The sequence below is a fragment of the Misgurnus anguillicaudatus genome, chromosome 6 (assembly GCF_027580225.2).
Source record: "Misgurnus anguillicaudatus chromosome 6, ASM2758022v2, whole genome shotgun sequence".
In the NCBI taxonomy this organism is placed as follows: domain Eukaryota; kingdom Metazoa; phylum Chordata; class Actinopteri; order Cypriniformes; family Cobitidae; genus Misgurnus; species Misgurnus anguillicaudatus.
The window spans coordinates 21,003,720-21,024,949 of NC_073342.2; the positions used below are offsets into that span (position 1 = coordinate 21,003,720).

Here is a 21,230-nt window from a genome sequence, read left to right on the forward strand (position 1 = left end):
TCATAATAAATGATAACATTATAAACATCTAGGGGCAGTTTCCCAGACAAGGTTTAGATTAAAGGGACACTCACCTTTTTGGAAAATATGCTCATTTTCCAGCTCCCCAAGAGTCAAACATTTCTTCCCCACCACTCTGGAATCCATTCAGCCGATCTCCGAGTCCGGCGGCACCACCCCCAGCATAGCCCAGCACAATCCACTGAATCTGACCAGACCACTAGCATCGCACTAAAAATCAACCAAAGATTTTCGATATTTTTCCTATTTAAAACTTGACTCCTCCGCAGCCACATCGTGCACCAGGACCGACGGCAAATCAAAAGCTGCGATTCTCCAGCCCGATATGGCGAGGAACTATACTCTCATTCCGGCGCAATAATAATCAAGGACCCTGCCGCTGCAACACGGCCGCCGCAGGCGCAGTGATATCACGCAGCAGCCGAAAATCAATCTCCTTAGTATCTTTCAATAGCAGGGGACTATTTTCGGGCATTGCAGACCCGGAGATCAGCAGAATGGACTCCAAAATGGCAAGAATCAAATGTTCCACTCCAGGGGAGCTGCAAAATGAGCATACCTTCAAAAAAGTGGAGTGTCCCTTTAAGCCAGGACTAGGCTTTAGTTATATTAGGAAATTAAAGTAGTTTTTAAAAACATATCTTACAAAAAACATTACTGCTGTGCATCTTAAAAAACAATGGCACTGATATATTTTAAGATATGTGAGTGCAAGCTGTTTTCAGTTCAAACAGGCTTGGACTAGATCTAAGTCCTGTCCAGTAAACTGCCCCCTAATGTCTTAAAAATGTGTGTTAAACAAAATGGAGACATTCCATTCCTAGTGTTGCTATCGTGTATGCAAAACTATGTAGAAAATTCAGAAATACATCCACAGGTTTAAAACATTTTGAAAACAATCCTTAATAGCATTAAATGGATTCATTTTCCATTTATCCACAAAGGTGCCTTGGCTTTTGAGCAAATTCAAAATGAAATTCCAGTTTTAAAAATACATAAGATGTTACTTCACAGAGCAGATAATGGTAGCCCATTATCGTCAAACAAAGTTTTGTGTGCAATTCATTACACAGCAATGATAAATCAGCTAGTTTTCCTGCTGGTTCCGAAAGAATCGGAGCGGCAATGAGAAAAGTCAATGAAGATCCCATCAGGATCCGATTCCAGCGAATCCAAACCCTGCATTACAATCGTCTCCGGACTGGAAGAGCAGCTAGGGGGTGACGAGAGGGTCTTGTCCGCCTCAGATGAAGCCATCTGGTGGTCCGCTGAATGCGGGCACCCCGCAGAGGTGTGGATGAAGACGGAGGGAGAAACGATAGCGGACTGTCCCATGGCCCCTCGCATCACACCGTTCAAAGCGAGGTCATGATCGAGCGAGAGCCGGGGGGTTGAGCTCGTCTCCATTCCGACAGACAGGGCAGAATAGCCCTGGTGCTCCAAGCAGGAAGTGACATCACAAGCAGAGTGACGACGGATGCCTACGCTACCCACAGAGCTCACCTCGGAGTCATACTCGGCTACGGGGGTCAGCATTGGGATGTTGTAACTTTTGGAGCGTACTACTGGGTTACTGGAAGGCAGGTCTGCAGTCTTGGACCAGCAATACTGGGAACGCCTCTCTGGAAAGGTTTTTAGGCATTAGGTTGTTAATACTTTGCAACACTCTGATATCTGATATCAAAATTTAACATTCACAAAATTTAATTCCCAAAAAAGTTTTTTCTCTCACCAATTACACAGGAGCACTGTGATGGGCCGCACTCATGTGAACACAATCCCTGTGTGCCTAGATACGGTGACACAAGCTTCTGAAGGATAGACTCCAGCTTCAGGTACTCCTCGCTCACACCCTTAGATTCATGAACCCCCTGTGAGACGTGAAGATGACACATTTATGAGTTTAACTTCAGATCTGTCTCAGTTCCTTAAATATAAATTATAGTAATTTTATCAGAGACGCACAGAGCTTGTGATTAATGTCACACTCAATATGACACATTTGCTGAAATAATCCCAGAGGATCAGTGATCTCCCACAAATGACCTGTTCTCAAGTAACTACATTATTATTTAAGGGTGTAACTCATGATAGCAAGGGTGACTGTTTCAGTTGGGAAGGTTTTTTTTAACCGGTTATTTAAAGATTTGACCAGTGACTTTTTAAAAATGTATGGGCTGGCCACTTAGGGGTTGTTCCCACCATCCACCTCAGACATGCTGTGATTGGCTGTAGCGTGCCCCACAAAGCTATATAGGAGTGTATAACGAATAATCGCGATTAATCTATAGCAGAATAAAAGTTTTTGTTTACATCATATATGTGTGTGTGAACTGTGTATAATAACTTTGTATAGATAAATGCACACACATGCATGCATATATTTAAGAAATGTTTACATGTGTATATACATTTGTATATTTATGTATTATTTATATAATATGCATATAATATGCAATTTATATAAAATTATACATGCATGTGTGCATATTTATATACATAATTATTATACACAGTTCACATGCATATATGATGTAAACAAAAACTTTTATTCTGCTATAGATTAATCGTGATTAATCTTTATGCATCCCTAATAGGAGTCAAGATTTTTTTTTGACTTTCATTTGCAAAATTCCCTAATTTTTCCAAGTTCCCATGATCCCTGGAATACTGGTCCACTTGCATTCAGCCTCTGTGTACCTGCAACACCAGAAGCATCTGGATGATGGAAGGGGGAATGCGAGCTCGCGGTCTGGAAAGAGCCTCTTCCAGCTTCATGTTAAGGGTGATGATGTTGCGAAAGTGCAGCAGTGCAAGTTGACGTACTGATGGCTCCTTACCCTGAAGAACCATGAACACAGATTCAAAAGCACTGCAGACTACATTGGTGTTATAGGTGCCGAAATGATGTGCTTTCTTACTGATAAACAAATCTTATATATACCTGGACAGGGTGAAAGATGGCTTGAAGCATAGTGAGAACATCACAAAAGAAGAAGTCCCAGGTCTCAGCCAATGAATCCAATAGTTTTTGACCTAGTAGTGAATGAATGAATGAATTAAATACCATCTAATGTTATAGTGCATTTCTATGCTAATTAAAAGAGAACTGTAAACTGTAAAGAACTTAATATTTCGGCCTATAATAGGTTTCGGCAGATAAATCATAATTAAATTATATTAAAATAATTTAAAAACATCTGATGATCAGGGTAGATTATATCCTGGCAATCAAAATGGGTGAGAACTGTAATTATTTTGAATTGGGTAACAGAATTGCAGTGTGTATGCTCTGTACTTTTAGGATTTCATGACATAATTTAAAACAAGGAGTAAAAAGCAATCGGTATCAGTAGATGTCATTCTATGTAATTAAGGTGCATCCCTAATATAAATAAATATATAAATTTAGTGCTGCCTCATGATTAGTCGCGACCAATTGTTTGCAGAACAAAAGTTTTTGAGTTTTTGTTTACATAATATATGTATGTGCACTGGGCATAATAATTATGTCCAAATAAATACACACGCACGCACACACACACACACACACGTATAATTTTAAGAAAAAATATATTTATATAATAAATATTTTTTTGTGACCGTATAACGAATTCCTGTTTTCGTGTGATTATCACATATTGGTTACTTAACTGCTTTTTTCTATTTTCAAACCATTGTCGCTTCGGTTTAGGGTTAGATTTGGTGCTTGCATTAGAATGTCACTTTATGTATTGGTTTATACTATTTTTTCAGATTTTTTTATATGTCACCTGGCGTTAGGGTTATAGTTGGGTTTGGGTAGGGATGTAATTTTATGTAAATCTAACCCTAAACGAAGTGACAATGGTAAGAATATAGGACAAAACAGTTGAGTAACCAACACGTGATAATCACACGAAAACAGGAATTCGTTATATGGTCACAAAAAATCACGAAAAATGTTGTGACTATATAAAGAAATTTCGTAAAACTGGGCTGTGTATTTATACATAATTATTATGCACAGTACACCCACATATATTATGTAAACAAAAACTTTTATTCTGCAAACGATTAGTCGCGACTAATCGTGAGGCAGCACTAAAATTATATACATTTTTTTATTGATATGTAATAAATATATAATAACATAGGCAATAGGGATGATATGGTAAACTAAATAAACTGTTTTGTGAAGTTTATTAAAGCAGTGGTTCTCAAACTGGTGCCAGGGGGGCCCCAGTTTTATGACATTTTTATAAAATACATTAATTTATCATGAATTCTGTGAAATTAAACTTAAAAAAATAAGGCAGCACTACTTTGTATAATTTAATGTTTTGTTTAATTAAAATGTGAAGTTTTAGAACTGTTTTTGTCATAAATTTTCTTTGGGGGGGCCGCGAGGGAATGCACCGTACACAAAGGGGGCCGCACGCTAAAAAAAGTTTGAGAACCACTGTATTAAAGTTAAAGGGATGGTTCACTGCAAAATAAAAATTCTGTCATCATTTATTCACCCTCAAGTTGTTTCAAACCTGAATACATTTCTTTGTTCTGCTGAATACAAAGGAATTTATTTTAAAGAATTTTTGTAACCAAGCAGGTTTGGGGCCCCATTGACTTCCATAGTAGGAGAAAATGACGAATGGTGACCCAGATCTGTCTACAAACATTGCTCAAATTATCTGTACCGAACAACTTAAGGGTGAGTAAATGATGACAGAATTTTCAGAAAATCTTATTAGGTTCAGCAATCAAAAATAATCTTTTACATAAAAACAGTTTTTATATACCTTCATAAAATCGTATTTTGTCACGTAAAATGACCATTCCTTTAGTCAACAGCTGATTCTAAAAATAAAATAAAAAATAGGGTAAAAAAATTATTTATTTATTATATTATATTATTTAGAATAAACGAATCTATGAAACATTTGTCTAAAACTCTCACCTGAAGGTATTCTGTGAAAAATGAGCCAAGCTCAGTTTTTAATAGTTGCCTGATGAAATAAAACATATGAAATGAGTAAAAGCAATCTTTTCTACTTAAAATAGTTTTGATTAATTTTGAGTCTTTTTTGTTTAAAAATGAGAAACCCTCAAAGCAAGAAAGCAAACACTTTGTGTTTTACACAGTGCTAACAGTAGCAATTATAGCAAAAAAATTCATATATAATTTACAAAACACACAACAGCTCTGCATGCGCTATAACAATACATGTTGTCATGTTGTCTGGCCTTACCTCACACCCTCATTGAGCGTATAGAGTTCATTGTCTGCCAACCCTTTTTTTTGGAATACGGCAATAACTGCGTTGTGAATGCTGCAACAAATTGTGCAGACATGAAATGACATCTTGCTACGACACGACATTTACAGACACGCACTGCACAACATGCACTAACCTGTTCCATGTGGCATTTGGGCCGGATCCTCTTTCCTCTAAAGAAGCCTTTTCGTTTTTCCCCAGTTGAGTCAAATTCGGAGAACTCACTAACTTCAGCCGGTACAGAGTCCTCATGGTTGTAAACACAGGAATGAGAGACACGGAACAGTTAGAACCGCAACACCGACAGAAAGAAAGGGGAGAGTTCATACAGCTACATCAAAAAAACAGTTGGTGTGCAAAGAGAAAGGGGAGGAACGTTTTATGGTTGAGAAACCAATTTCCTTCCTCTTTTAACATTACATTCCCATCCTTTCCACAATCTCTGTCAAACACGCATGCCCACAAAGATACAGCGCTTTCGGTTTATAGATTTGCGCAACGTAAACCTTAATTTATTTTACGCTCTTTAGCACAAGGGAGTAACAATGTTGTCTTCGGCAGAGTGAACTTTGTTGGTTCCTGTAACTAAGCTGGTAGAGCATGACGCTAACAGCAGCAAAGTCAGAGGTTCGATTCCCAGGAAACACACAAGCTGATGAAATGTACCTTGTATTTCATTTTGGATAAAAGTGTCTGCCAAATGCATTTATGCAAACTAGGTTGAATAAGGTCATGTAGACAGGAGAGCATTGCTCACCGAGATGTAATGTAAGAGTTCAAGAAGCTACTTTACTCTGATAAGAAAATTCTCAGAATTGGTCATCCTTCAAAACAGCTTTTAACATCGCAGTGAAATTAAATTTTATTAACCTGACCACTGACACAAAATTACTATTTCATATTTTTCATACACTATAAAAAATAACGTACCATAAAATAATGGTAATATCTAATTGGCTTTATTAAAGAAAATTTTAATAAATAAAACTAAATACACCTGAATACATTTGTTTATACTAACAAAATATATATACTTTTTTATATTGTGTATGTACACTCTAAAAAATTGGTTATTTTCAACCCAGCAATGGGTCAAAAAGGGACGAATCCAGCTTCTTGGGTTGTAACCATTTATTGGATCAAATATAAACATTTTCTGGGTTAATTTAACCCAACGGCTATGCTCGTCCCTTTTTGACCCAATGCTGCGTTAAAATAACCTTTATGGACTTTATGGAATTTAGATCCAGATATTATTCAATCCTGGCTCCGCAAATTAAGCAATCTGTATAATATGAATACTAAATAAATTGACATGCATCCTGTACATGCTGTAAATTGTGAAACAGCACACATTGTGAGAAGATTTGGGTAAACAACAAAGAGACCCGGAGGACAGCACAAACAAATAACAGGATATCAGCATGTATAGCAGGATGTGAGTGTGGGTCATGTGCTCAGTGTGTTAAAAGAGCTGTGAAAAACAACAATTATTTTTACCACCTGCCATCATGCTGTTTTACCTCCTGAATGGATGACTGCTCCCATCCATGTGAAGGTGGTTTGGCAAAGCAAACAGGGCAGAGAAGTTAAAGGTGGATGATCTAGGTGCAGGTCGATCAACGTGTGCCCCGCTCAAGTTCTCCGGCATTGTTACTGAAAGACCGGCAGATCCACATTTCATTCAGAACATCTTTGATACGTCTGACAACACAAAACACGAGACAGAATGAGAGTACGTTGTGGTCATATCTGTATATTTCACAAATCTATGTGCCAACTAGGTCCCAACCACATCATCTTCAATGTTAACTTATATTATACAAGACATCAGTGGCGGCCGGCAACTTCTTTATTCCGAGGGCGCTCTGTGCGAAGTTCGCCACAACATGTATGTAGCCCGTCATGTGTGTGGTTCCTTTTTTTAAAATATGTGTTTTGCGTGTCGAGAGATTCTGTGTGCATCACACGTCTTGTCAAAATAAGTGCCTGCTGCAGATGCGCCTAAAGGGTTTATAATAAAAGAGACACTTGTGTTTGCCAGATCCTCGCATAATCTAATGCGTAATTAAAGTTTACTGTTAAGGGAGTGTCTTGTGAACATGAGCGTCTCTTTTATCATAAACGATTTTGAAGCCTATGTGCGGCAGGCACCTATTTTGACAAAACATGTTATGCACACAGGATCGCTCGACGCGCAAAACACATATTTTGGAAAAAGGAACCACACACGACACTCCAAACACTTATTTTGAATTAGTGCCCTTCGGATGAGCAGTCACGAGCCGCCACTGCAAGACTTTTATTAAAGGGACATTCCACTTTTTTCAAAATATGCTCATTTTCCAGCTCCCTAGAGTTAAACATTTGATTCTTACCGTTTTGAAATCCATTCAGCTGATGTCCTGGTCTGGCGCTAGCACTTTTAGCATAGCTTAGCACAATCCATTGAATCTGATTAGACCATTAGCATCACGCAAAAAAATAACCAAAGAGTTTCGATATTTTTCCTATTTAAAACTCTTTAAATAGTCTTTAAAAGCACTGCCCGAAAATAGTCCACTGCCATTGAAAGTAACCAAGGGGACTATTTTCGGGCAGTGCGTAATATCACTACGCCTGCTGCAGCCATGTGTTACAGCAACAAAGTCCTTGATTATTACGCTGGAATGAGAATATAGTTCCCAGCCACATCTGCATAGAAAATCACAACCCCCAATTTTCTGTCCGTCTCAGTACACGATGTAACTACAGAAGAGTCAAGTTTTAAACAGGAAAAATATTGAAACTCTTTGGTTATTTTTTAGCGTGATGCTTATGGTCTAATCAGATTCAATAGATTGTGCTAAGCTATGCTAAAAGTGCTAGCGCCAGACACAGAGATCAGCCGAATGGATTTCAAAATGGCGAGAATCAAATGTTTAACTCCAGGGGAGCCGGAAAACTAGCACATTTCCAAAAAAGTGGAATGTCCCTTTAAAGTTATATAAAAAACAAAATACATTTGAATGGCTTCCATACTACTATGAACCATTAGCTGTTTGCCATTAAAACATTTATGTAGCCTAGTGTGCCTATGTCTTATTTCTTTTAATGATGTTGTATTGGGCCAGATAAAATATCACCAATAAAATCCAACACATTACCAGTAGAGACCCACAAAGATCAGTTTCTTTTAAAACCAATACAATTCCCATTATAACAATCTATTAGAATAGAAGGTTTCTATTTTATCAACACACACATATATATATACATATTTTGACACATTCACACTATTTTTAGACATGGAAAATTTCGATTAATCATGTCTAGTTATTTTACTCAGTCCTTATATGGCGAAATCGTGACTGTCGCTAATATTTAAGAAGGAAAATTGAAATACTTACAGATACCTAAATTGACACTTACATTCCCATTATTAACTTATTTTTCCCAGTAAGACGACTCAAATTTACTATGATTCTGCAATATATCTGTTCCATTAAACTCGGTCGCGTTTAACGAAAAGATCAATGCGTTTGTTTACGTTATTCATTCTCCATGTGTTCCTCAGCAACATGATCTCAGCATCGCGCGCCCCCTACACCCATCCGTAATCTCTTCACAGAAATAGGCTACTACAACAAAAGACTTGCATCAGTCTGTCATCATCTGCTCACACGACCGAAAGACCTTTATGTGGGCTTTTTTAAAAATACAAAACAAAATTGTATCACAGCGCTGACCCAAATATGCGACTTTGCTGTATGTTGCAATTTTTCTGTCAGTTTCTCTTTGTTCATTTAACGTGCCAAGACACGCGCTACGTTACAGCAGAAGGAGGGGCCGATTTCGCCCTTTTAAACGCAGACAGGTAAAATCAATGGTAAAAAGTCTAGGTTAACCCAAGAAAGACATCAGTTCCCGTACTGTATTTATGGACTGTTATACTATATTATTACAACTAGTACAAATCATGTCCATGTCTAATTTCCTATCGCTTCCATATTTTATCAGTGGATGTAAGTTATTCATGGCGGGGTTGACGCACTGGGTACTCAGCGTACCTTGTGATGATCATTTGTGTTTTTTTTCACAAACAGCGCAACAATGCACCATTCATCCAGCAGACAAATGCAACGCAACATTAAAAGCTGCACGAGTTCACACAAACAGTAGCGCATAGTAACCATGTTTCCACTCACCCGTCATGTGCTCCGCGTGTAAAGTGAAAATGGTCAGTCAGGGATGTTTCAGTAAGTTCAATAGTAAGAAGAAAAGAAAATAGTATGTGCTAAGCTTTGCCGCGCGTCATCGTATCTGGAGAAACTACGGTACGTACACGAGTAAAACAATCCATACATGCGGATGTGGGATATGCGGGTTAATGGATCATTCCTGTGGCATCCCCAGTATCGCCCCTCCTATTCTATTCGCTTCCCGAGTTACAGACTGTCTGACCAGACGGGCTGTCCAGACTGTAGGCGCGTTCACGCCCATGCGCGTGCACGAGCGCTATTGTGCGATCACATCGGAAGATGTCTTTTGATGCAAGAACAAAGCGACTTTTCGTAAGGTGTTAATAACTGGAATTGATATCTGATTTATATTTTATGTTCTAATATTTTCTTTTGGAAATGCTTGAGGGATGATAATGATCTGCATAATTCTCACATAATCACAGTAAAACATTTTATGATATGCAAACATTTGAAAAAGCATTTAGACACGCCCGAATTGATACATGTAATGGTAGGAAACTAAACAACAAATTATGACACCAGTCAAAGCGCAATAGGGGAAAAAATTAATAATAAAAGTCATTTGATCATATTGAAGTGACGTTAACATACTAGATAGATAGATAAGGACAGTGACCCTTAAGAAAATGTGTTATTAAAAAAATTAGTAACCATGGCTTTTTGGCGTATTTCTTTTACTATCAAAACAATAGATAAACTATAACGTTTGTTACTGTAGCAAAAACAAGCAAAAATTTGTGGTAACTATAGTTTAACTTTATTAACTATTTTTTCTGTTTTTATTTGTAAATAAAAAACATGGTTTATTATCGTAAGGGGGGATATAATTTTTAAAACGTCATGACTAGTTTCCCACAGTGTAATCCAGTAGTAAATAAAAAATGAAAACAAATACATTTAAAAACAACATTTTAATTAGATGTTTCAAAAGGTTAAAGTTTTATATTTATAGCACTTAATATTTATTTATTTTTTTCTGTGAAACTGGAACATCAATCATGATACGACTTTTAATTCTGCAAGGGTTAAATTCGGGTTTGGCTAGATGGGTTACAGCTACGGCATAAATCTCGCGAGATGTCGCTTTTAGGGTTAGGATTGTGTGTAGGATTAGGATGAAAACAGCGATTCTGGCTAGATGGGATAGAGTTACGGCCTAAATCCCAAAAATGTTGGTTAGGTTTGGGGGTAGGATTAAAATAAACACTACGTTCACCCTGCGAGATTTCATGAAATTTTGGACGTTGCTGTATCCCATCTAGCCACAACCTCGAATTCGCCCCTGTCGTTATGACGTATTACCAGGCACGTGCACACATAGACATCAAAGGGGGCTTGAGCACCTGCCCTTTTTATTCCTGGAGAGAAAATGCCCTTTTTTTCTGGGGTGCTTTTTTATTTAAATTTATATAACTGATGTCTGTCTGTTTCTTGTGTGTTTTTACTTATTAAATTTAACATGAATTTTTTCAGGAATCATTTAAATGAGATTTAAACTCTTATAAAAAGAAAAATAGCGCAATTTGTGGTACACAAACGGTTAACAGATGAGTCCCGCCTCCAAAACTCACATCGCTAATATGATTGGCTTTACCTTTCCTAAGTCCCGCCTCTCTAACCTACTTGTAGGCTGCATTCGCGCTTCTAAGAAGCGCCAAAGCTCCGCCTGAACGAAACGCGAGGTGCATGATTATGCTGGCAGGCTACCGGTAAGTGTGTGAGGAAGAAAGCATTCTTATATTAACAGTTTTATGCACAAAATATGGGACACGTTGTTACACATAACGATTCAGGGACATTGTTTTCCATGGCAATCCCATATTAACCTGAAGAGTTGCAAACTTGTAACAATGTAGTGTGTAGTTTAAACAGACTGCTTATAATTAATAAAACACAAACAATAAAATAATTGCTAACTGCAGTAGTAAGCTTTTTTGTTTGCGTTTTTTGTAATGGCTGTTAAATAAGTATAATGTGTTATACTGGAGTGCTGGAGTAGATTGGGAAGAAATCTGATGGTTCAGTATTTTACTTGCCCAGTCTGAATTTTCACTGACATCACAAAAAAGTAAAATATAAAATACAAATAAAATAGGCCTAATCTATATTTGTTGTTTCTGACATGTGTAACCCTAATAAATATGAAACCTAAGATTAAAGGTGCCATAGGATGTGTTGCAATGATATGTTAAATTGTTCTTTGACAATTACATAGAAGGTATGTTGCTTTATTAAGTGCAAAAATTATCCAGAAACGTTTATACATGTCCATTTACAACCCTAGAATTTCTAATTGAAATGAAATGGTCTGTTTTTGCCCTATTTGAAAGGGTCATGAATAATAATGTTGAGCTCTGCTCTGAGGCTCATGCCAGAAGCTCACATTAGTAAACAGACCTTATATTTTGAGCCTGCCATTTATCAGACAAAAATACATATTTTGAGTAACAACTAATTGTTAACTAATAGAACTTCAGCTAAATGCTAGCATATAGCATTTATTGTCATGTAGCGCTAACTCAGCAGTCACAACTTTGTTTTTAGCATTTTAACAAATTTGTAATTAATGTGTAATTTATGTTATTAATTATTAATTCATATTAATTGTGTAATGGTTTCCTTTGCTGCTCTATAAACCTAGAATACTAAGGAGACCATGGTTTCTGTGTGAACTGATTATTTTGTAGACATCTTTTGAAAATGAAACAATTGCGTGAGTTTGAGGAAGATAAAATTAATTAACTTTTTAAATAATTTTTTTAAAAAGGAAGTCAGAATTGCATTAATATATATACTTTTTTGTTTAAAAAAAGAAAAAAAATACATAATTATGAGAAGTGACCTTTATTTCACTTGAGCCCCTGCCCCTCAAAATGTCTGTGCACGGCCCTGCGTATTACGTTGGTATAAAGAATGAGTTTGAATATCCTGTATTAAGCATAGATATGTATAGGGGAAATACTTGCATTAGCGAAAAGGAGAAATCAGAAATATTTCGAAATGAATTATCAAAAATAAACGGTTCAGACAATAAGTGAGGGAAAAATTGATGGAAGAGCAGTTAAATATAAAAGAAATTAGAGAAGGAGCACAGGATGTACTAAATGTCCCATTTTCATTAACAGAGTTAAGGAGAGCATTAAAAAACACAAAAGCATCTACACCAGGAGAAGATGGATGAGCTATATGATATTGAAGAAGTTAAGTAATAACTCGCTAGGAGTGTTGCTGCAATTTTATAACAAGGTATGGGAGAAAGAGAGAATACCACAAAGTTGGAAATTTTTTTTATTTTTCCCGTTAAAAAACAGTCAAAGACACAAGTATCCTATTAAACTATAGACCAATAGCGTTTATGTCACACTTATGTAAACTAATGGTACATAATGGAAAAAATGGTAACAGAAAGACTGATGTTTCATACGGAGAAAATACACTATTTTTCAACATATCAAAGTGGATTTAGAAGAGGATTTAATACTAAAATCAGAAACAGATATTAGGAAAGCTTTTATAAATAAAGAATCTGTAGTTGCAGTGTTTTTTGATGTTGAGAAAGCTTATGACATGTTATGGAAGTAGGGGCTGTTGATAGTTAGATCAAATAGGTATAGGTGGAAGACTATAATTGGATTAAGGAGTTACTTGAAAGATACATTAAAGTTAGGATTGGGGATTGTGTATCAAGAGGAGGAAAATTTTAAAATGGCACTCCTCAGGGAAGTGTTATAAGTCATTTATTATTAGCAAAAATGTAAAGGGTCAGAAGGATGACCACCTAACATAAAGTCTACTCAAGACATGTTGAGAACATGGGAAAAGAACAAGTAATAGTTTTTGTCTGGGTCATTAATGAGTTGGTAGAGGATATGCAATTAAATGGGTATAGTGTGATCCCAGCAACATTAGGAGTGAGTCCGATCTGGATATTACCGCAACCAGAGATAGATGTGTTCTTGCTGGAACAAAGAAAACAGAAAGGTCATGAAATATCAAAAGAAGAATTTACAAAACATTATATAAGGACTCGGAATAAGTAACAGTACAGGTGTACACAGATGCATCCAAAGACCCGCAAAGTGGCCATATTGCATATGTCATCCCAGGAATGGAAGTGAAAAGGTGTGAAATAATAACATGTGTCAGTGTGTACAGGAGAATTAACTGCAATCATGGTAACAAAAAAAAAAAAATAAAGTAATTGAAATGGGAATAAACAAATCCCTAATGTTCTGATTCAATTTCTGTGCCGATATGTCTACAGGCACAAAAGCCAGATCTGATATTAAAAATCCTCCAGATTTTATTAAGAGTCAAATAACAGGGTTCAGTTTTTGTGGGTTCCAGCAAATACTGGAGTTTTAGGGAATAAAGAAGCTGACAAATTAGCAATGCAAGCCATGGCAAAAGTATAAATATAGATATGGGCATTAAGCACAGTAAAGAAGAAATCAAATCAATTATTAAAAAGGAGGTAAATAAAAACGGGAGATAAATGAAAATAAAGGAAGACTGCTTCATTCAATTCAGCCATTGGTAGGAAGGGGAAGGACTTCAAGAGTGAAAAGGAAAGAGGATTGTATTATATCAAGATTGAGATTAGGGCATACAGGACTTAACAATGCATATAATGGGGAAACATCCTAATAATATTTGTGACAGGTGTGGAGGGAGAGAAACAGTGGACACGTAGGCTAATTATAAACTGTAGTAAATATGCAAAAGAAAGATAGACGTTAATGGGAGAAATGCAGAAGGAAGGGGCTCAACGAGTAATATTAGGATATTTTGAACCAGATAGAAGGATATAGTATATTAATACAATTTCTAAATACAACCAAGTTAATACATAGAATATAGGTATGCTATAATGAAGTTTTTTCTTTATTTTTTCTTCTTATCTTTATTAATTATCGTGGATGGAAGGGAGTTGGGCTTTTCATGGAGGAGCTGAGGCTGAAACACGCAGCAACATGGAGAGCACGACTCCATCGCCTACAGTAGATGGCGTTAATGCTCTGATAAGAATGCGAACCGCCAATAAGCACGAAGAAGAAGAAGCACGCACGCGCACATGGGCAGCGCGGGAACTTAGAAACGCAAAGTTGCTACAAATAATTGAAAGTCAACCGGTTTTATAATAAAGTAACGTTTGTGCGCGACATTAGTAAGAGTAACGATACATTGTAACGCATTATATGGATTAACTTATATGTAATGTTGTCTCAGACTTTTTGCTTGTGCAGTGTGGCGACCTCCACTCACATTCTCCATATGCAACATTGTTTGTAAAGGGAAGACAAAATATCAGAGAGCACGTATGGACCATTGCAGTGGGAGACAAGAGGACAGAGACGCTCAGAAAACAAATATGTGTTTTGGTCAGGTATGTTTTAAAGTAGAAAACGCGTTTATTGGACAGCAACCGGGGCTATTACAGAAAGCAGGTTATGTGACTTACCCGGGTAAGTTTAACAGTTAGTAAGCTGATACTAACAGGCTTGTTCGACTTCATGCGGCGCCGCAACAACTGACAGCCGGTTGACGTCAAAGTACTGCGAGAATGATTCAAGAAATCATATTTCTTCTCGCTCTCGCGAAACTTTGACGTCATCCGGCTGTCGATTCTTGCGGCGCCGCATAAGGTCGAACAAGCCTAACCTCTGTCACTTCCAAAAACGGAGGTCACTTTCGGATTATGTAACCATAACGACTGACTCTGAAGATAACCTGCTCCGGAGCATGTTATGGTCCAGGGTTAGCTCATTTTAGTTAATGACACCAAGCTTTATTTTATTACGTTCACAGTAGCACTGTGTCTATTTATTATTAATGTTTTCTTTTTAAAATAAAATAATTTTAGAATAAAATGGATTGTTCTTTGTGATTGGGCTGAATACTATACATTTAAATATGTTCATTATTAATATATCTCTACATATCAGTGGATGTACAAATGTTAACAAGAAAGTACATTTCCAATTCTGTCAATTCATAAACTCATTATTACTCTCATTCACTTACTAGATAATATGAGACGAATCTCAATTTATAATAATAAATGTGTGTAAATATATAAATATCGAAACTCTTTGTTTATTTTTTAGCGCGATGCTAATGGTCTAATCAGATTCAATGGATTATGCTAAGCTATGCTAAAAGTGCTAGCACCAGACACAGAGATCAGCTGAATGGATTTCAAAAACGGTAAAAATCAAATGTTTAACTCTAGGGGAGCTGGAAAATGAGCATTTTTCAAAAAAAGTGGAATGTCCCTTTAAGAAGCATAGCAAGTATCATCGGCCGATATATCGGTGCACCCCTAATATATTTCATAGTACCTTTTTTATTTCTTAAATATGGACTTTTACATTAGATGTATAGTTGGTCTTTTTCCAAATCATTACTTTCAGTGGGTTGACTGAACTAACTCTTAAACTATATTTTCATACCCCGAGTAAGCAAGCTTGGGTTAATCAACCCAGACTTCAGGGTTAATCTGCTGGTAAGTTAACCCTGCTTTCTGGAATACACCCCTGTGCTGGCACAAACTGTTTATTAGTACACATCATGTAAAATGCAAAATAGCACAGTGAATGAGGATGAAGATGTAATGTTGATGTTATTGCTATAGTATGTATATACTGCAGAAGAGTATCAGGCCGTCCAGAATGCTCTACGGCGGAGACTCGGACCTGAATATATCAGCACCAGACAGGCCGGAGGAGGTCAAAAGGTAAATCTACTGTATTACTTACTGTTTTATTCATTTGTACCAGTCATATGATATCCAGATTGTCTTGTGTCTTTTTGCAGGTGTGTTATATCGAGGGTCACAAAGTCATAAGTTTGGCCAATGAAATGTTTGGATACAATGGATGGTCGCACTCGATATCACAACAAAACGTTGGTGAGAATTATCACATTTGCACTGAAGTCATGATTCTTAAAGTCATTGTGATTTATGATTAATGTTTGATCATGTTAAGTAGGAGGTGTGGTCAATCTTATGTTGTTACAGACTTTGTGGATCTTATCAATGGGAAGTTTTATGTTGGTGTAAGTGCCTTTGTGAAGGTCCAGTTAAAGGTACAAATCACATCAAAAATACATCATATAGAAGATTGTAAGGAACATAGCATAATAGTCTCTTCTTCACAGGACGGCTCGTTTCATGAGGATGTAGGGTACGGTGTGAGCGAAGGTCTCAAATCTAAAGCTCTGTCGCTGGAAAAGGCAAGAAAAGAAGCGGTTACAGACGGACTTAAAAGAGCACTCAAGTAAATTATTTCTAACTCTGTGTGTAACATCAATACCATATCAATATTTTAACTTAAAGGCGGGGTGCATGATCTTTGTAGCCAATGTTGACATTTGAAATCACTTAAACAAACACGCCCCTACCCTAATAGAATCCGGACCTTCCTTTGATAGACCCGCACCACACATACGCAACCCAGGCAACAATGTCGGTTAGTAGACATGCTCCTTACTGCTGATTGGCTACAAGTGTGTTTTGGTACTCGTCATACACCCCGCCTTTAAGATAAAATTGTTACAACAGCAAGTATTGTTATTGTTGACGTTACTAATGCTGCGTTCATACCAGCCGCGGTAGAGGCGTCAAGCGCGAGTGATTTCAATGTTTAGTCAATGTAAACATGTGTCTCGCGGCGCGAATGAGACGTTTAGCGCGGCACGGTAGACGCGTTTCCCCCTCATTCACGTGTCAAGTTCTAGCGAATGGTGTGAATTAACCGTTGCCGAGGGAAATGCTTGATTTAAAAAATTTTAACTTTGGCGGAAAAACGCACCGCGTTAACCAATCAGGAGCTTGCTCTAGTAGTGATGTGATTACAGGAAGCGAGCGGAGTTGCAAAAGCCCCCTCCCATGACGCGAATTTCCGCGTGAATGTCTCCATGAGTTTCATGCGCGAATGAAGCGAGTAAACTCAAACTGTTTAAGCGGTACACGCGAATTTGGCGCCTCAAACGCGGCTGGTGTGAACCCAACTTAACGCTATATGTTGTGGTATAGTATCATTGGGTTGTATGGTTAAGGATGTGTGATTGTGAAGTGTGGCACAAATTTCTTTACAGATAAATAAAACTGCAATTTAGTAAATGCATAATTTTATTTTGCTGACCATTAAGGTGTTTTGGGAATGCTCTTGGAAATTGTATTCTAAATAAGGAATACCTTATAGCCATCAATAAAATACCAAAGCAGGTAAGAAACGTGTAATCCTATCACTTATCTTGACGTTTTTCACTTTGTAATGTATACGAATGAAACTGTTTCCTTTTACGGTAGCCACCTCCCCCTTTAGACCCAGACAAGACCAAACGCTGTGACGAAGAGCCATCCATTGAGAAGGCCAGGTACAAGAGTCTGGCCAAAATCGAAAGCAGGGGATGTATTAAGTCTGAACCAACCAACAATCCCTCGGGGGGGATGGGAGTCCACCGTGTACAAGAAGTGCCTGAGAATGGTACTGGCTCCAGGACTTCGCTGATAAACACGGCAGCACATTCTGACAACACATCGGCCCACCAAGACCCCAACAACACCTCAAGGTGAAATAATATTACTGGACACCGAAATATATTTTATATGAAATTAAGTTGAAGAACCAGAGTTATCCAGCTGCACTTCTGGTTCATGTGTTGTTAGGTCAGCAGCTGCTGTGTCTGACCTGTCCTCATCTGACCCTCCCCTGGACCCCAAACAGCAGAGGAAGCTGAGGCAGCAGCAGCTGCAGCAAAAGTTCAGACAGGAGATGGAGGCAAAGAAGCTGCTACATGAACAAGCACAAAACACTCCACCTTTAAATCCATCCACAGTGCAGGCACTGCATCTAAAACAAGGTGCAGATGACATTTTGTTTGAAGCGTAAATGATTCACTGTCTCCTGTAGGAGTGTCGGGGTGTATAGCTTTCTTATTGTTTTAGGACAGGGTATAGGTCCTGTCAACCACAGTACACCGAACGGACATCTGGTGTCGACTAAGCAAGAGTATCTGGCTGCTGGTAAGGACTATTTTTAAGGATGATGAGGTCATGGCACATTAGAGATGGGAAACGACAGACTTGGATACTGTTATATCTGGGTCATGATGAAACAATATATTTCCTTTTTGGTAAAAACATATAGGGGCGGTTTCCCGGACAGGGTTTAGATTAATCCAGGACTAGGCCTTAGTAGTTTTATTAGGACATTTAAGTAATTTTTACAAGTAAATGTTACAAAAAACATTACTGGTGTGTATCATGATGAGACAAAACAACATAACTAATTTATTAAAGGAAAACACCACCGTTTTGCAATATTTTGCTATGTTCTTGCCTCGGCTTGGAGGAGTTGATACATAACTATCTTTTTTCAATGCGTGCACTTTATCTTTGCGCGGTGCGTCGTGAATGTGTTGGCATTTGGCCTGGCCCTATTCATTCCTTGGGATCCAAGCAGAGATGAATTTAGAAGCCACCAAACACTTCCATGTTTTCCTATTTAAAGACTGTTACATAAGTAGATACACGAGTAAGTATGGTGGCACAAAATAAAACGTGGCGATTTTTTTAAAATGAGAACTTCTAAATTTATCCTTGTTTGGATCCTAAGGAATGAATGGGGCTAGGCTAAATGCTAACACATTCACGACGCACTAAACAAAGATTAAGTGCACACATTGAAAAAGATAGGTATGTATCAACTCGTCTGAGTTGAGGTGGGAACATAGTAGAATGTTGAAAAATTTTGTTGTTTTCCTTTAAGATGCGTCAATGCAAGGTGTTTTTTGATTAAGGCAGCTTAAACATGCATTTTAGTCTGGAATTAGGATAAACCTTGTCTGGGAAGCTGCCACATAAATTGGGAATATCATTACATTGTTGTGAGGTGAAATATTATAATACTTTAAAATATTGCTCCACACTCTTATACTACATCTGCATTTGGTACATAATGCGCGATAAATAAAGTACTAAGGATAAAAAATTCACTTGGTGTTTTAATAGTTTTAAACACTAATTTGGTGAAAAACTGGACTCTTTGTGAGTTAAAAAAAACCCTTAACCTGATGATCTTCTTCATAGATGACCCCGAGTTATGGGACTTCACGTTAGACGGCATCGATATGCTGGACGATGCCGCAGGAAGCTCGTCTGAGCCTCCTCGTCCCACCACACCTAGTCAGCACAAGATGGTGACACGCAGCAAGACTCCACAGAGAGGCCAATACCTGAGGCCACCCGCTCAACCGCAGGGGCATGTTGTTCCTCAAGGCCAGGGAGGATATGCTCAGTTCAGATCCTCAGAGGCAAAAACTATTGCGGGAGCAGGTAGGATCTAGTACAAGATTACACTTTCAAAATAAACAATTGCTCATTTAGGAATTTTGCAACAAGTTTATAAATGCATGCAAGGGCATGCCCATTTCTGGCTTATCTTCTTCACTCATGCATACGTCCCCATTAATATAAACAGCCAGGGACTTTAAAGGTCACGTTCTTTCTGTGTTTTTGAGGCTTTGATTGTGTTTACAGTGCGCAATATAACATGTTTATGTTTCACGTGTAAAAAAAAAACACTATATTTTTCACACAATTTACTTATCTGTATACCGCTGTTTTCACTGTGCTCAAAACGGGCTGATGTCTTCATTGTTCTGTAAATCCCTTCTTCAGAAATACGTCTCGAGTTCTGATTGTGTAGTTTGTTTAGTGTGTTGTGATTCGATAGCAGCTTAGCTTAGGCATTTGAGCCAAAGCTGGCGACTGACGTATTCCTGTGGTGGGCGGAGTTTAGTCAAAAAACTGTTCTACTGACATCATTAAAGCAGGAAGTAGAGCGCTGTAGTCCAAACCGGCCGTTCGCTGTAGGCTTAGAAAGGGGACTTCTATTAAACAAAATATATCGCCTTGCAGTGAACTTTGAGCATTATCATTTTACAGGTATTATTTATGCTCTAACAGCAACATTACACACCAACTAAAGTTTGAAAAAATGGGATCAGGAAGAACATGACCTTTAATTGCAGGCAGTTTTTTAATTTGGATGTGTTTGATTTTGTTACATTGAATAAGGTGGATCACAGAGCCCATACAGACAAGGCCAGATGATGAAGAAACGAAGACTGGACACTTGACAAATATAATTATTTATTGTTTTCTTTTTAAAAAATATATTCACTTTTATGCATTTTTTTTCCTAATGTGTGAATATGAAAAGCTAATAAATGTTTGTCCTGTGCTTTCCATTGTTTTGACAGGGTTCTTGATGCATGCAATATAAATTAAATCATTTGCATTCAGGTTTTTGGCACTGTCTTACTAATTTATAAGGGGATATGTGACCCCAGAGGTGTCATGCCCGATGGATTTTTGGAGCCAAATGGATTTTGCATGCAACCTCAAAATCAAAGAAGCGTGAATCTGTTACTTGTCTTTTAATCTGTTTAATGTGCAAAATATTATTTGCGTCATTGTCACTTTTCAGAGATTTTTGCCATTTTGATAGTGTTTTGATCGTGTTACATTACTTTATTCTGGCGGCAGCTCGCGGTCGCAGACGTCATCAGCGTCTGAACGCGCTCACGAGCTCTTTGCTGCATTTTGCTATTCGATGAATTAAAACGTGTAAGAAACTCTCACAACATTTCCAAACCCTAGTACGGTAATGTGCAGTTAACCACCTCTGTGTAGAAAATG

At 37.6% G+C, this 21,230-nt stretch overlaps 2 protein-coding genes across 7 annotated transcripts; one reads left to right on the forward strand and one right to left on the reverse strand.

The window, feature by feature from the left end:
* Positions 1 to 927: 927 nt before the first annotated feature.
* Positions 928 to 15,044, reverse strand: prr5a (proline rich 5a (renal)). 5 transcript variants are annotated; one of them, XM_055192911.2, is made up of 10 exons: positions 14,982 to 15,044; positions 6,800 to 6,980; positions 5,413 to 5,523; positions 5,250 to 5,330; positions 4,958 to 5,006; positions 4,800 to 4,857; positions 2,966 to 3,057; positions 2,722 to 2,862; positions 1,754 to 1,892; positions 928 to 1,643 (listed from the first exon to the last, which is right to left on the reverse strand). In XM_055192911.2, exons 2-10 carry the CDS (start codon positions 6,958 to 6,960, stop codon positions 1,105 to 1,107), a joined length of 1,371 nt encoding a protein of 456 aa, XP_055048886.1. In that variant the 5' UTR covers positions 6,961 to 6,980; positions 14,982 to 15,044; the 3' UTR covers positions 928 to 1,104. The 5 variants fall into 5 exon arrangements, with proteins under 5 accessions (XP_055048886.1, XP_055048883.1, XP_055048887.1 ...); XM_055192908.2 differs by lacking the exon at positions 14,982 to 15,044 and adding an exon at positions 9,464 to 9,766; XM_055192912.2 differs by lacking the exon at positions 14,982 to 15,044 and adding an exon at positions 8,806 to 9,036.
* On the forward strand, positions 14,557 to 20,777 carry rad52 (RAD52 homolog, DNA repair protein). Of its 2 annotated transcripts, XM_055192913.2 has the most exons (11): positions 14,558 to 14,906; positions 16,155 to 16,256; positions 16,337 to 16,430; positions 16,542 to 16,609; positions 16,682 to 16,800; positions 17,675 to 17,750; positions 17,835 to 18,097; positions 18,195 to 18,388; positions 18,474 to 18,551; positions 19,617 to 19,862; positions 20,607 to 20,777. In XM_055192913.2, exons 1-11 carry the CDS (start codon positions 14,841 to 14,843, stop codon positions 20,666 to 20,668), a joined length of 1,368 nt encoding a protein of 455 aa, XP_055048888.2. In that variant the 5' UTR covers positions 14,558 to 14,840; the 3' UTR covers positions 20,669 to 20,777. The 2 variants fall into 2 exon arrangements, with proteins under 2 accessions (XP_055048889.2, XP_055048888.2); XM_055192914.2 differs by lacking the exon at positions 18,474 to 18,551 and having other exon boundaries at positions 14,557 to 14,906.
* Positions 20,778 to 21,230: the final 453 nt, after the last annotated feature.